Source organism: Aotus nancymaae, unplaced genomic scaffold (genome assembly GCF_030222135.1).
Source record: "Aotus nancymaae isolate 86718 unplaced genomic scaffold, 86718_ANA_hifiasm-v0.15.2.pri h1tg000020l, whole genome shotgun sequence".
NCBI classification, from domain to species: Eukaryota; Metazoa; Chordata; class Mammalia; order Primates; family Aotidae; genus Aotus; species Aotus nancymaae.
This window is the reverse complement of record NW_026988432.1, coordinates 24,192,016-24,208,085: the sequence shown is the minus strand read 5'-3', so window position 1 is coordinate 24,208,085 and position 16,070 is coordinate 24,192,016. Positions and strand designations below refer to the sequence as shown.

At 36.5% G+C, this 16,070-nt stretch overlaps 1 protein-coding gene across 3 annotated transcripts in view; it reads left to right on the top strand.

Annotated features, from left to right (window-relative positions):
• The window catches only part of DCC (DCC netrin 1 receptor), a 1,184,710-nt gene that overhangs the window by 941,954 nt on the left and 226,686 nt on the right, over positions 1–16,070 (top strand). For all 3 annotated transcript variants that reach the window (XM_012464272.3, XM_012464274.3, XM_012464273.3), the window contains exon 13: positions 13,863–14,004. In XM_012464272.3, the coding sequence (XP_012319695.1) occupies positions 13,863–14,004 (142 nt within the window). The remainder of the gene's footprint in view (positions 1–13,862; positions 14,005–16,070) is intronic.

Genomic DNA, 16,070 nt, shown 5'->3' with positions numbered 1-16,070 from the left:
TATCCTACAGTTGGCATTTTCACATGGCATGACAGTATTTAAATCTTCTTTCTCTTTGACTCCAATATCTGAATATTTGGTGAAATAAACTTTCTCAAGTTGTACTACTCAACTTACTGCTCAAATGGTATCTTAGTTTCCATGTTCCAAAACACAAAGGCAATAAGAAATAAGTGAACACTATTTTCTGCCTTAAATTATATATTGGCCTATTTTCTTGTGCCTTTCAAAGGTACAATTTTAAGTATAACTCCCCTGATGTATTTCTATTCCAGCATTCTTAGCTCTAGTTCCTACATCAAAGATATTATATTGCTTTTGGTAGTTTTATTTAGTAGAAATGAATAGTCTGAGAAAGGACCTAGTATCTGAAAGAGTTAATAAGCCCTTCTAAATATCCAGCTTACTTCCAAGGAATGATTTAGGCACTGGAGAATTAAGTCTATTGATACTGACAAATTCTAAAATGTATTACTTGTAAAATCACTTTATCATGAACTCTAGGGAACAACCAAATTGCTTTATTGTAATGGAATTTTGTCAAAATGTGAATACTTCCTAGAAATTACATTTCCAGTTTCTAGGACCTAGAAGAAATAAGCCTGGCTACTAGGCTATGCTTAGAAAACTATCAGATGCAAAAAAAAAAAAAAAAAAAAAAAGAAAAAAATTGCTACTTTAAATCTAGGAGTTTGAAAAAAGAAGATTCTCGGTACACACCAACCTCACTGCTTTCTTTTCACATCTATTCTTTTTATCCTTTTGGCCCTTTTATTTTTCCTGTAAGCTGGGCTACACTCTTAAACTTGGGGGTCATTTTCTTAGTCAGTTTTGGAGTATTGGGTTAGTTTTGCTTAGTTAGCCAAGAAAGCCCAGCTGGCAGGAAGATTAATTGATTTTTCTTTACTTTTCTTCCCACAATAGAAACCATACATGGTCACATATCTGAGAACCAACTCCAATAGGTCTGTGGTAAGCAGGGAAAAAATGATGTTTCTGTCAGCCATTCATCTGAATATGGCAAAATTTACTATGATTAAAAAAAAAAAAAAACCTCAGCTGGGTGTGGTGACTCATGCCTATAATCCCAGTGCTTTGGGAGGTTGAGGTAGGCAGATCACCTGAGGTTAGGAGTTCAAGACTAGCCCGCCCAACATGGCAAAACCCTGTCTCTACTAAACATACAAAAAATCAGCCATATGTGTTGGTGGGTGCCTATAATCCCAGCTACTCAGGAGGCTGAGGCAGGAGAATCACTAGAACCTGAGAGCTGAGCTTGTAGTGAACCAAGATTATGCCACTGCACTCCAGCCTGGGCAACGAGAGTGAAACTCCTTCTTAAACACACACACACACCCCAACAACAACCAAAAAAAAAAAAAAAAAACAAAATAAAAACACACTTCTTTACACAATGCTGAATGGTCTTTGAGAGGCAAAAGAAGGCTTCTCAGAGATTTGTAATCTAGTTGTTGCAATCAGATTAAGTATTTATGAAGGCAATTCAGCCACAATGAGAATCACTCCTTCATTTATTTATTTTTACTTATGCAAAACCCAAGCATGTGAGGCCAAAGTGACTTGATGACTCAATTCTTTGAAAACTTGCTTCACTTTTTAATGTCATTTTGTGTTTCAAAACAGCTATCCATACTACTCCTACTGCTAATCATGACAATCATGACATGAAAAAACTAAAATAAGAGCAAAACTTTGTATTTCATAGTGTTTTCAATTTTCTAAGCCCTTTATCATTGCTTACCTCTCAACAACTAGGGAGAGATAGGTATAATCTTGTAACATACATTTGATGCAGCTATGTAAATGATTTCTACTGTCACTTAGCAAATTAATGAAAAGCTGAGAGTGGAACAGTATGCTCCCTGCTCATCCATCTTCATATACTCCTTGAATATCTTTTATCTGCAGAACATTATTCTGTCTTTGTCTAAATGATTCAGAAATGCATGCTACACTTGATCTTAGCCAAAAAGCCAAGAAGCAATAGGAATGCTGCTAGCTGGAACATCTAATAGATTTCCTAAGCCCCACACCAGATACAAAAATTAAGAAGATCTCAAATAAATGTTTCTGTGCATCTGTGCCTAGGATTTGAGCTTTATTTAACATTTGGAGTTTAACATGGAGTTAAATTTTTAAATAGATCACCAGTGTTTTTAAAAATTTTTTTTACTTTAGTTTCAGGGGTACATGTGCAGGTTTGTTATATAGGTAAATTTGTGTCGTAGGGGTTTGTTGTACAGATTATTTCTTCACCCTGGTACTAAGCCTAGTTAGTACTCAATAGTTATTTTTTTCTGTTCCTCTCCCTCCTCCTCCCTCCATCTCCAAGTAGGCCCTGGTGTCTATTACCCCCTTTTTGTATCTAGGAATCACCAGTGTTTATGGTACAGAATTGACATTCAAGTTTGGGGCTACAGTTGAATTAACCTCATCACTAGAGAGAAGTCTGCAGGCTACTCTCAGCTATGGTCCACTTTTCTCCTGGTGCATCTCTGAGCTTCATATTTAAATAACTCAAGTAGAATTATTTTTTAATATTACTTTGAAAGTGTGCAAAATACTGGCCTACCAGACTGTCTAATTATTAGTCTCCACTGGGCTTCCCGTGTCTCTGTGAACATAGATTGGGGAATATCACCATGAAGGTTTAGAAACCTGTTTGACCCTAATTTACTGGTTCAAGTCCCCTGTGCTGCTTCAATGAAGTGGATTGGGTAAGTTATTAGTCACTCCTTTTTTTCTTTAGAATTGTGAGTTCTAAGAATTAGATTGAAGGAGGAAAGAAAAGTGGTAGCATGTAAATTTCCTAAAATCGATTTAAATTTAGCTCAGTTTAGCTAAAAAATATAAAAATGAAATGTAAGAAGTGGAGCATAATTCAGACAACATTTCTTACTGGTGTAAATGATTTTTTAAAAAATCTGAGGCGTGTTGATTGTATACACTTGAAAAAGATATTTGGGATGAACAGGCATGGAGTTCAGAGCCAGGGGCAGGACGACTGTGCCCGTAAACCAGAAGAAGTGAGACGATGAAGGCTATCATTCAAAAAGACTGGTTACATTTTCCTGAGAAGTGGAGTCGTAGAAAGCAGTTATACCTGATAGGGGAGTCACAAGAGACTGAAGAGACATTTCTGGTTGTGAATCAGAGGGCCAGTAGGTTTTGCTGGTCCAGAGCATGAAAGCAGGCAACGTGCGTTAAGTTCGGAAAGGGAAGTATATATTGGAAGGGAAGTCTGCCAGCCTCTGATAGACTCACAGAGGAGACATTCATTGCTGGAGGACTCAGCCTTGCATGTCTTGGAGGGACCTGGAAGATTAACAGGGTGGCATTCACTCAGAAACAAGGCAGTGCTCCCACCAGAGACCCAGTTACAAAAACTGGGACCCAAATCAAAGTAGATTTGTAGTATTTGATTTGAAGTTGAACAATCTGAGAAATTGTCCCAGGTTGACCTAGCTTTTTGCATAACCAGTGAAAGGATTTTCCCAGAGTAGGTAAGGGAGGGCTTAAATCTCTAGGTAAGAGTTCCACTGGCACTGTTTATGAGAACCAGGGGCCACCAGGGCAACGGTAAAGGTAAGATTGTTTTACAACTATATAAATGTATTGATGAAGAAATGTTTGTATCATTTTCAAGCTACTAAATAAAATCACAACAGCTTAGCCTTTATTTTTTAATAAAGCAATGTTTCTTGCTTCAATTTAAGACATGCTCATAAAATTTTATTTAAAATCAATTATTACTCAATTTGTAATTAACCATACTTTACTATTGCACAAATATTTACCTCAAACCTTATATAGTAATGTCAGAGTTTTCACTCTGGAAATGTATCACAGTGATACATTTTGTCTAACTGTTGTCTACATGAACTCATAGATCTCAATTTTAGTATTCTATTCAACTTTCTAACTTCCTTTAATAGAATAAATTATATATTTATAATGCCAAATTTAAAAATACGTCAACTCAACAAGAATAGCATATAACAGTAGGAAAAAATATAGGCCTTTATTTTACCTTATTGACATTTTATCAAATCCATGCTGGGTTAGTACAGTAAGTTTATAGGTTTACATAGTTTATAAAAAGACAAAATTGTTAATGAAAATTGTTTGCACATACACATAATAGAGTTTATTAGTAGATTATGTTTTAGCTTGAAATTCAATTAGATTTTTTTCAGGATCTATAGAAATATTTAGCAAGTATTTACGTAAATACTATAAGTTAAATATTAAATGTTATTTTATAATTTTGACATTATGAATGTAACATTTATTCTGAATGATGAAATTAGAAAACTACCCTTTCCAGTATCAACCATAATGAATCTATATGAATAATCTTGGATTCTACATCCTCTGAGTGTTGCCATTTGTTGAATATCTGGTAGATAAGTCCAGTATATATATATATATATATTTTTTCCTTTGGAAAGTGGATTATTTTTCAGAAAACCTTATCCAAGTAAATGCGTTATTATCTACCATGTTACCTATGTCAGAAACCTGTCATTCTTGATGACTTGTCCTCCTTTGCATTTGACATTAATAAATCACCAAATCCTGTCAAGTCTACCTCTAAAAATTTATATGGGATCTCTTATTTTGCTGTATCCCACATTTTCTTCACTACCCATGCCTGAAGGTTCTATCTGCTACAATAAGAAATGTGAATAGTACCCTGCACAGAGGAAGTTGCTCAATAAATATTCATAGAAGAATAGAAGTTACAAAAGTGTTACTAAACAATTTATCTCTCTCAGTGCCCTTTCAATTCACAGTAGAAACAAATGTTCAGTTGTTGGGTCAGTGCACAAATAAGTAGGTCCGTCTTCAGGGCATCGCTGCTGTACGTGGTCTTGCTTCCTTCCTTCATGCTCTTTTCCACTTCGGCTTTTTTAAATTCTTCCCACCTGCCACCCTTACAGTCTCTCAATCTCTGAATCTCTGGCCCTCACTCTCACATTCTCTTTTTCTCTTTCCCTTTTATTCCAAGTTTCCCTTAAAGTAGTTATGATTTACTACATAACTATTATGTGCCAGCACTCTGATGGAACTTTCACACACTCTCATTGTCTCCTTTCATTCATACCATAATCCTACAAGGGAGGGATTACTATTAGCTCATACTGCTGATGAGAAAACTTAAGACTCCAAAGGCTCACATTGCTCATTTGGGGTCACCCATTGACCAGAAACGTAACTAAGACAGGTGTGAGCAGTGTGTCACTGGAGGCCGGGTGCCTGTTAGTGGCAATATTCTGGCCAATAGACAAATCAAGGTCAGAAGTAGAGTACTGTTAGAGGGAATGTACATAAGTGGGCAGAAAAGGGATTCAATGAAAACAGATTCTTTCTAAGTACTGATGGGCACGCTTTAATGAAAATCCTCAGGGTCTCATGCATGCTGGGAGCATATTTTACTCTGCAAGCAACTTCCTGTGAGATTCAAATCACCAGAAGTCCAAAACTGATTTTAAATTAGTTTCGAGATGTGTAGATTCCTGCTGTGTTCCAGCCAAGGCGTTCTTATTTGCTGCAAGGACTTTCAGAGTGCCCTCCATAGCTTTCTATGGAAATTCCATCTAGATAAAACCATCTTTTTTTTTTTTTTTTTTTAAGGCTTTTTGCTAGAGTGACTGTGTTTGGCAAGGATCGAAAAGGGTTTGTCTTCACCTGAAGGTCACTCTGGAGAGAGTAAAGCAGAATGCCAGTGTGTGGTGTGAGATGTGAAATTAAAAATAGAAGCTTACGAGATGTGGCTTCTGAGAAAAAATTGGGGTGGTGGGCTCATCGACCTTTTTTCCTGTTTTCTCACTTACTAACCCTATACATCTACAGTGGAGGAGAAAGAAAGCAGTGGTGTAATGGATCCCAGGAAAAGGCTAACCCCACGTCACTGAATTGGACAGGGGTATCCCAGGGAGTTGGGAGATTGGCCAGTGACACTCTTTGTTTTAAATCAATTAACTCTTTTCCATCAGGTTTACTTGGGAAATAAATGATTTTTATGGTGATCAAAGAGAAGGTGGAGGAATTAGAGGAAAAGCTAAATTTTGCAGTTCTTTTTTCCCAAATATGAAGACAACTGAAATTAATCCTTGATTCAGTGAGTGATAAGGATTAATTTCTCCCTCTCAAGTAATGAAAGGACCAAAAGTCAAGTCACAGCTACTATAATTGATTTTTCAAAAGTCAAAGGTCATGTGTTAAGTACTTTTAATAAAAATCATTGCCAGGGTTGCCCATGAAAGCTAGGTCGTTTTACAAAAATGTTCCCGTAACAGGAACAGCTTTTGATGGCCTGCTAGGGAATGGGAAATGAAGTCTGAACTACTGGCCAGTGGCAAAATAGGTCTCGTATAGAAAATAAGATGCCTTATACCATTAAATAAGAAAAGAATGCCTGAATACTTTCACTTAACTTCCTAAAACAGTAGAATTTGGAGCCTCCAGCTGTGTCATCTACCAAAGAACCTAAAAAGAAAAAATACAACTACCAGAATCTTTGCAATCTGCTGACACTTGAAATCAATGAGAAAGTACAAAAGCTGCTAATAAACTTAGCTGCTACCTAAGGCTAAGGATGGATGAAACTGATAAAAATCACTTCCAAAGATGACTAATAACCATTGAGGGGGTTTCCCTCCTGGTGTGTTGAGTGTATAACTGATTATGTTAATTAATTGCTGCTTGGCATTGATATTAAGATATTGGCTATGTGGGAATAATTTAAGCAATCACTGGAAAACCTCAAATGTGATAAAGACAAATTGTCTGTCAAAAACTATTACTCATGTACTCATTAGTATAATTAATTTCTCCAGGCTTATTGAGTGATTTACATTTGGTAGACATACTAAGCACAAGTGTTCCCTCTTTTTCAGTATGTACATGGAGATTCAGGTCACTTATTAGACTCAATAGTTGGGGATGGTGGCTCACACCTGTAATCCCAGAACTTTGGGAGGCTGAGTGGGTGAATCCCTTGAGCCTAGGAGTTCAAGACCAGCCTGGACAACATGACAAGACCCTCCCTCTACAAAAAATATAAAAAATATTTAGCCAGGCACATGGTGGCTCATGCCTGTAGTCCAACCTATTTGGGAGGCTGAGTTGGGAGGATCACTTGAGCCTGGGAGGTGTAGGCTGCAGTGAGCCCTGATTGCACCATTGCACTCCAGTCTGGGTGACACAGACCCTGTCTCAAAAAAAAAAACAAAAAACAAAGAGACTCTCAGAAGGTCATTCAACAAAGTCACAGCAAAACATTAATTGGAAATTAAAAGGTTCTAATTCTTGGTCTAAGGTTTAATATTTACATTTGTATTTTCCTTTTCAACTTGAATTTATATTTGTCTTTAAAAACAGCTGTAGTCCTCAGAAGGTGGCCCTCCTTGATTTTCCAAAGGCTTTGTATGGGAAAACTTATGGGACATATTTTAAAGAAATAATTTAAATTTGGGTTTTTAAAGAGAATATTTTATAGGAGAACTTAGATGAGTATTATTGCCAAGTAGAGTCCCTGTGATAGCTTATTTTAGTGTGAAATAATTAAAAGAACATAGGCCCTGCAGTAGGAAGTCTTCCAGTGACAGGGCCAGGTGACCTTGGGCCTGTCCTTCATTGAACTGTGCCTCAATTTCCTTCTTTGTAAAATCATCAGTGGTGATAATATCTGCCATTTCACCACTCACCACTAAGATGAGTAGTGAAAGATAAATATAAACTATGACTATTCATTTGATTCTGGTTTTATTAGTTTCTAAAACACTTGGAGTAAAGAATATGTCCACACATGTACACCTACATGTATGAATGGTAGGGAAGAAGAGAATAGATAGGCATGTGTGTATTTAAGGCTATGGGTTCTTTGCAGCCAGGGATTGTATATTATTATTTTATGCGTATTTTAGATCCCAAAGAACTTAGTCAAATGCCTTAAATGAAAACATTAATCCAACCTAACGTCTGTTTAGCATGGCCTGAAAAAATTTGCAGTTTTTTTTTCCCAAATCTACCTTTCCATTTCATTGTCCTGTATATCCCTTGCTTTAGCCACTGAGAGACTACATGACCTTCCCTTGAAGATGCTCTACATTGTCATTATACCTTGAGCTTTTTCTTTATATTTCCTCTGTTTTAAAAACTATTCCCAACCCCTCCATAAACTCCCAATCACACTTGAAGAATGAGTTCCTTGTAAAGTCCTTCTGATCACGTGACATAGAATTAATCTCCAGAACATTTTACTTTGGAACGTTGTTTTTTTATTATTAGTTTCTATGTCTATTTCCACAGCCAGAAAGGTAAACCATAACTTATTTATGTGTTTCCTTAATCCCAAGAATAGTGCCTGCTCCACAGTAGGAATGTAACTGATACATGTTGAATGAGTAACAACTAAATGAATTAGAACTTCCCATAGGATGCAATAGGAAGCAGTAAAGAATGTCATCCTTTTGACTCATGTTATCTCAGTTAAAATTCTGCCTCTGTCATTTGCTGGATATACATGTTTAAGTTATTTAACTGTTCTTGTCCTAGTTTGCCTGATTGTACAAAGGTCATAGCAATAGACCTTAACTCACAGGGTCATAATGAGCATAAAACATATAAATAATGCAGAGTGCTTAAACCATTGCAAGGTTAAAGTAAGTGCGAAAAAAATGTGTTAGCAAATAGTAGTTAAGAGTGATGCTGAATTTATCACACATAAAGAATAGTGGATGCAAAGTAAAGGATCTCAGTAGTCCCATAATATTTTGAATATATTCTACCAACTTAATCAGATCAAGCGTATGTAACTAGATTCCTCTGAAATTAATAAGACATGTTTATTATATAATTGCAGTTGATATTCATTATTTGCAGATTTTGTAGTTGCAAAGTTGCGTGCTTAGTAAAATTTATTTGTAACTCAAATCAACACCTGCAGTGCTTTCATGTTATGCTCAGAGCAGAGTAAAATTTGACTTGCCAGGTGTCTGTGTTCTTAGCTGAGGTTGAACAAGAAGATGCTCTGTCTTCTTGTTTTAGCCCTTATACTGTAAGCAAACACCCTTTTTGGGATCTATTCTATGCCATATTTATTACTTTCTGTGCTATTAGTTGATGATTTTCTATTTAAAATGACCCCAGCCCCAGAGTGGAGTGCTGAATTGCTATCCAGTGTTCCTAAGAGTAAGAAGGCTGCAGTCTGCCTTATTTCTGGCATTAAAGTTTAATGTTAATGAGTTGACAATACTGCCATATTAAATAAGGTATCATTAAACAGAAACACACATTAAAACAAGATTATGTACCCATCGGTTGACACAAATGTTGTAACCAGAGGCTTGAAGGAACCTAAACCTATATTTTCTCTAGGAGCAATATTTTAGTATTCTCAAATTCAGTGTTGGGGTGAGGGCAACTGTACAGAAAATAACAATGTGCCCAGCAAGTAAGTTCAAGTTTAGATTATGTTTTTTTTTTCCTCCTCTCAAAGAAACTTACTTATTTGTAGAGCACTAGCTAATGTGTGGTAGATTTGGAAGAAGGAGCTTGGATTTCTGTCTCCCGAGAGAGTCTAGCTCTGCCTCTGCTCCATGATTGAAACAGGGACAGAGAGGTCCTGGACAAATCTGTTATTTGACTTTGGGTCTGGGTTCTTTCTAACAGCCAGTAATTTGTTTCTACCACCTTAAAAAAAAAAAAAAAAAAACCTCTGCATGCTTATTTTAAAAATTAATTTAAATGTTTTTTAGAGTATTACACACACATTATTTTTAAGTTAAATAATACTAACAAGCCTATAACAAAAGCAAATAGGCTCCTTTTCTCCCCTCTCCAAACCCTGCCCCCATTAACTAAAGACTGTCTTATGATATTTGTATGTTTTTTTCTGACAAATACGTTATGTTTCTCAATATGCTTATTTAGATGTCTCTTAATTTACCAGTTCTAAGTCACTATTTTTAGATATCATCTATTGATTTATTTTTATGTCAGGATTTCGTGTCAACACACTTTCACCCTCTTTTTCTTCCCCAATCTTTTCTCTTTTTCTACTCCTGCTTCTCCTCCTCTTCCTTCTTTGGTCTAGGTGTAATTAAAATAAATGAAATTATAAATCTTAAGCTTTCAGTCCCATGAATATATTGGTATTCTAGGGCTGCCATAATAAATATTGCAGACTGGGTGGCTTAAACAACAGACATTTATTTTCTTACAGGTAGGGAAGCTTGAAGTCCAAGATCAATGTGTTGGCAGACTCAGTTTCTTCTGAGGCCTTGCTCCTTGGCTTAGAGATGGCTACCTTCTTCTAGTGTCTTCACATGGTTTATCTTCATGCATATCTGTGTCCTAATTTTCTCTTATTTTAAGGACACCAACCATATTAAATTTAAGGCCTATCCTAATGACCTCATTTAAACCTCATTACCTCCTTAAGGGACTTATCTCCAAATTCAGTCATATTCTTCTAAGATACAGGAGTTATAACTTCAACATATGACTTTTGGTGGGCACAATTCAGTCCATAAATATGTATTTTGACAGTTGTATCTATCTGAGTAACAAACATGAAATCAGTATGCAGATTTCCATCACCCCAAAAAGTCTCCTGGTACTCATTTCCAATCAAAACCCAAAACAACTGCCATAGACTAGTGTAACTTCTAGTACTGTAGATTAGTTTTGCTATTCTTTAACTTCACATAAATGGAATTAAACAGTATGTATGTATTCTTTGAAGTCTGGTTTTTCGTCATATTAAATCTTTTATTACATTACAATTTTCTTCATTGTCTTCACTGTCTGTTTCTTGCATTTGAAATATTTTTTTCAGATTGCACTCTTTTCCTGGAACTCACCTTTCATTAGCTTCCTGTTAAGGGGAACACAGATAGATGTCTTAGAAACCATGTATATCTGAAATATCCATATACTGTCCTGAGCATATATTCTTATACTTGTGTTATATTATCCTTATACTTGCTTATTTGACTAGACAAAGAATTCTAGATTTAAAATCCTAGATTAGAATTGTATAAGTAGTGTTTTATTTTTTTCTAATGTCAAGTGTTGTTGTTGAGAAATCTGATGCCATTCTTATTGCTGATCATGTTTTATGTGACCTGGTTTTTTTTTTCCCTCCCTTCTGGGAAGTTGTTGATTCCCTCCTCATTCCCTGTGAGGCTCTAGTATTTTACAGTAGTGTGCCTTGAAGTAGATCTTTCTTGCATTTATTTTGTTTAACATTCCACAATCTTTTCAGACTAGAGCTTCAAGTGTTCCAGCTTTGTAAAGTTTTATTGGGAAAGGGGTCATTTTTTATCATTTTTGCTAATTTTCTACCTTTGATTTTTCCTTATTTCTTATTCTCTCATCTTATCAGTTGGGTGTTGAAAATTGAGAGCCAGATCTCTAATTTGTTATCTTTTCTCTCCAATTTCATGTGATAATTTATTCCCACTGAATTTTGAGAGATTTCTTTTAATTCAACTTCCAACTTATTAAATATTTAATTTGTGAAATCAAATTATTTTTGCAATAACATTTTTTAGATCCTTCAATATTCTTGTGTTTTTGTCCTATTGATGGATGGATGATCCATTTGTTAGATTACCAGGATATTAATGATATCTTTTTGGATTTCATTCTTTGCATTACTGATGTTTCCTTCAGGTGCTGTTATCTTCTTACCCATTATTTTTTACACTTTCCTTTGTGCTAAGGGCTTTCTTTGATGTCTGGTAGGTCTTAGATTGTCAGTTTACATTAAAATGATATATAAAAAGCTGATTTTAAACTGCAAATTTTAGCATATGAGTGGGGCTTATTAAGTAGTTAAATAGGAGAGTTCCTTGACCCCACTTGCAGGATGCATGACAGGGATGTGGCTCATCTCTTTGGCTGCTGCACCCTCTTATGGGAGAGGGAGCATGCAGATGGGCAGGTGCAGGAGCTGGGGTGAGCATTTTGGGGCTCTGACCCTATGGTAGCATCTAGCGGTGGGTGCCTGTGACTCCCAAAGCCCCAGTGGGTGTGCTACAGTACTCTTTTAGCTCTGCCATCTGTAGATAGCTTAAGTGTTAACCAGCTCAGTGCCCTCTTGGTACCCAGGTTCTTGTCTAGCATCCAAGGAGAATCAGGTCACATGAACAAACTGAAGGATGGTAAATGTGGGGAATTTTATTGCCAGATGGAGGTCCCTCAGTGGGATGGTTGGGGAGCTAGGAAGAGGATGGAGTGGGAAGATAATCTTCCCCTGGAGTTTGGTAATTCCATGGCTGATCTCCTCTCTGATCATACTCAGCTGAACTTTTCTCGATGTTCAGATGCTCCTTTTCTTCTTTCCTTCTCTGCTGCACCACTCTCCTGTTCCTCTGTTCTTCTGCTCATCTGCTAATTTGCTGTGGAGCCTGGGGTTTGGGATTAATATGGGTACAAGATAGGGGGACGTGGTGGGCCAAAAGGTAACATTTGGGTGTGAAAACAAGAATGACTATTCCCATTTAGGGCTGTGCATTTCCAGGCTTGAGGGTGGGGCCCATTGCTGGAGAATCACCTTCTTCTAAGCAGTATTTCCCTGTCTCCAGTTCATATCAGTAGTAGCCTCATTGTTGGAGAATTGCACAGGGATATAATTGCCTTTTCTCTAGGGCAAAGATAATAATTTTCTCTAGAGAAGGACTATTTGATATTCTACCCAAGAAGCATATACTTGGTTGCCATTGCTCTAGTGTCTTATGAAGAAGACATGGGTACCTCACATTCTTGATTTAATTACGCTTGCCTACATCCCTATTCTCTTCTGTTTTAATATCTGAATCTTGACCTCTGAGTTCACATCCCCAGAGGATAAAGCTACCAAAAACTCCATGGTCAGAGAGGGTTAGTAGCCTGGTTTTACTGCGTGCCTGATCTCAATGACTTTCAGTCCTTCCCTGTTTCTGCACTATGCTTGGAAGTCCTTTCTTCTAAGTTAAATAAGTAGCAACAATGTCCTGGTGTCCCTGACTTGTCATGTATTTCATTGCCTTATTTTTTCATGACTTTCTCTTAAGGTATTTAGTTTTCAGGATTTCTTCTTTGGCTCAGTCACCCTATGACATGGTTTGGCTGTGTCCCCACCAAAATATCATCTTGAATTGTAGCTTCCATAATTCCTACCTGTCATGGGAGGGACTCGTTGGGAGGTAATTGAATCACGGGGGCAGGTCTTGCCTGTGCTGTTCTCGTGATAGTGAATATGTCTCATGAGATTCGATGGTTTTATAAAGGGGAGTTCCCCCCTACACACACTTCCTTGCCTGCTGCCATGGAAGACATGTATTTGCTTCTCCTTTGCCCTCTGCCATGATTGTGAGGCTTCCCAGCTATATGGAACTGTGAGTCCATTAAACCTCTTTTTCTTTATAAATTACCCAGTCTCACGTATGTCTTTATTAGCAGTGTGAGAACAGACAAATAATTCCATATCTCCCTCCAATTTGCATCTTCCAGATATTAGTTGACATCTCTCATCCAATATAGTCTTATTCTCTATTGTTTTATGGCTTTATATCACTTAGAAGATTTTACTGTCATTTTAGCAGTGTATGCAAAGGAGAGGTGATAATGCATTCAATCAGTCAAAGGAATTGTGTATTTCTGTTAAAACCAGCCAAATAAGAATGCTGTCAGTTTGCGAGAATGAATTTAATTTGTCTTCAAGTGGCAATCAGTAACACTTCTTGCTTCTCTGCTTTCTTCACACTTACGGTTTGGGTTACTTCTTTGACCCTGTCCCATTGTCCTTTCTTTCTTCAATGTTTTAATTTACATCTATTATTTTACAGAGTATCAAAGTTAGCTGGCTGCCTCCTCCGTCAGGAACACAAAATGGATTTATTACCGGCTATAAAATTCGACACAGAAAGACGACCCGCAGGGGTGAGATGGAAACACTAGAGCCAAACAACCTCTGGTACCTATTCACAGGTCAGTGTTCACATGGTGTAGTGTTGCAAGGTTTTGATGAATTAAATGCTTTAGGAATAAAACATACCCTCGCTCCAAAGGAACATTGATTTTTTTTTTCCTGGCATCCTGGCAGGTGACATCTATTGGCTGGAACAAGAACAACCTTTATATTTTTAACCTTATGTTCTCTATAATGCTGTCACTATATGTTTCTCTCTGAATCATCATTTTAATACATGTATCATAAAATGTTTATTCATATTAGTTTCTCAGCATTGCCGATTTAACAAAAGCATCTGTTATAAAAACTTAACATTTTAACCAATAACTTTTAAAAGTCATCTAATGAAATTGTTCCAATTTCAGTCACTTTGATTCCTCCCTACCAATATCCAGGGGTAAGAATGGGTTGAAAACTGAAGAAAAGGGTAGATTGTAAAATAAAGAGAAAGATTATTCTACTTTCTGCTAACATAAAGTAAATTCACTTTTGCAGCAATATTGATAGAATTCAGAGTAAATCAAACTTCTCTATGAAAACTAGACCCAGTTTTCATACAAAGAATATTTTTTTAATTTTATAAAATAAACAATCATGTATTTTCTTTAACAATTGCGACTTTTAATCCACATCAGTCCAGGTTTTTAGAAAACAGACTGAGACAAGGCTTTCAAGTAATACCTTTAAAGTTATAAGTTCAGGAGAGCAAGAATGAGAGAAGGGAAGTGATCCAGGGAAGAAGAGAAATCAGATAATGGTGGTGCATTATCCAGCTGGGGTGGACACAACTTTGGGACAAAGATAGCACTTGCTAGGTCTCCTGGGTATCTCTTGAGAAGTCACATGAACTACTGTCTCACAATCCATGGATGGAAGGTGTGAGCAGTTGCTCTCTTGTATATCATTGGTTGAGTTCAACAACAGCTTACTGGTAACTCTGCATCTCCAGGCAATCCCCTGTGAAGCCAGAGCTTCTGATGACTGTGCAGACACATAGGTGTCTTTTTGTTAATCAGCATGTTATGTGATGGTGACTTGGTTTAGGGTGTGATCAGAGCTCTGGGCTTTACAGACCTAGAAACAACTTGGGTTACTGCCTGAAACTTGGCAAGCAAAGCTTATAGAGTGGGTCATGACACAGCTGGGTAGACCAAGTTGAGCAACTCTGAAGTGGCTCATAAACTGGGTCAGGACGATATAGAAACCCTAAAGCACGTGACTTACAACTGATAGATGAGGTAAACTGCCATGGCAAGTGAAAAAAAAAAGGAAGTCATCCCACATATATACCTTTTCTCTACACCAGATACTCAGTGAATTTCCATTTGATATCATCACATGCAAACTTTATAACCCTCTTGTTTAGCCTACAATCAGAGACTTGAAAGTGACTTCTTTATTTTTTTCTTTCTCTCAGGTTGTCTTTTATGCCTATGTAATTTTAGCAAAATAGAGCACTTTCGAAGTAGATTGCCAAAAATCATGTTGCATATTTTAAATATGGACAAAATCTCTTAGGCAGAGAATGATTGAATCTAACAGAAAGTTGTGACATTTACCATATCATTTTAAAAGATTTTTAAAAGCCAAGATCCTATGGTTATTTTATTCCCCCTGACAAAATAATGGGGAAGAAGGCAAAAAGCATTGAAGTGAGGAACATGTGTTCATTAGCATATTCAGTATAATAATGACTTTTACTTTGAGAGAAATCACCAAAATTGAAAAATCTTGCTGAAAATATTTTAGTATGAATTCTAAGATTTAACACTAGAGTAGGAGAGACCCTAAGGATAATTTAATCCAAGTCTTGTGTTCTTCCAGACGTAGAGATTTGAAGCCCCAAAACTTCATCATCATTGCTTTTGCTTTTCAAATGACAAACATTGAAAATATAAAATTAATCTCCTATTTTAAAATAATTAACTAAAGGATGAATATTCCAATAGAAAAATTAATGATTAGATGTTCAATTCACATAACTATACTCAGCCAATAAAGATGATAAAATGTTCAATTTCATTAGCAAATAGAGAAATGCAAATTAAAACAAAAATGAATTAGCATCTTCCTTTGATTAAAG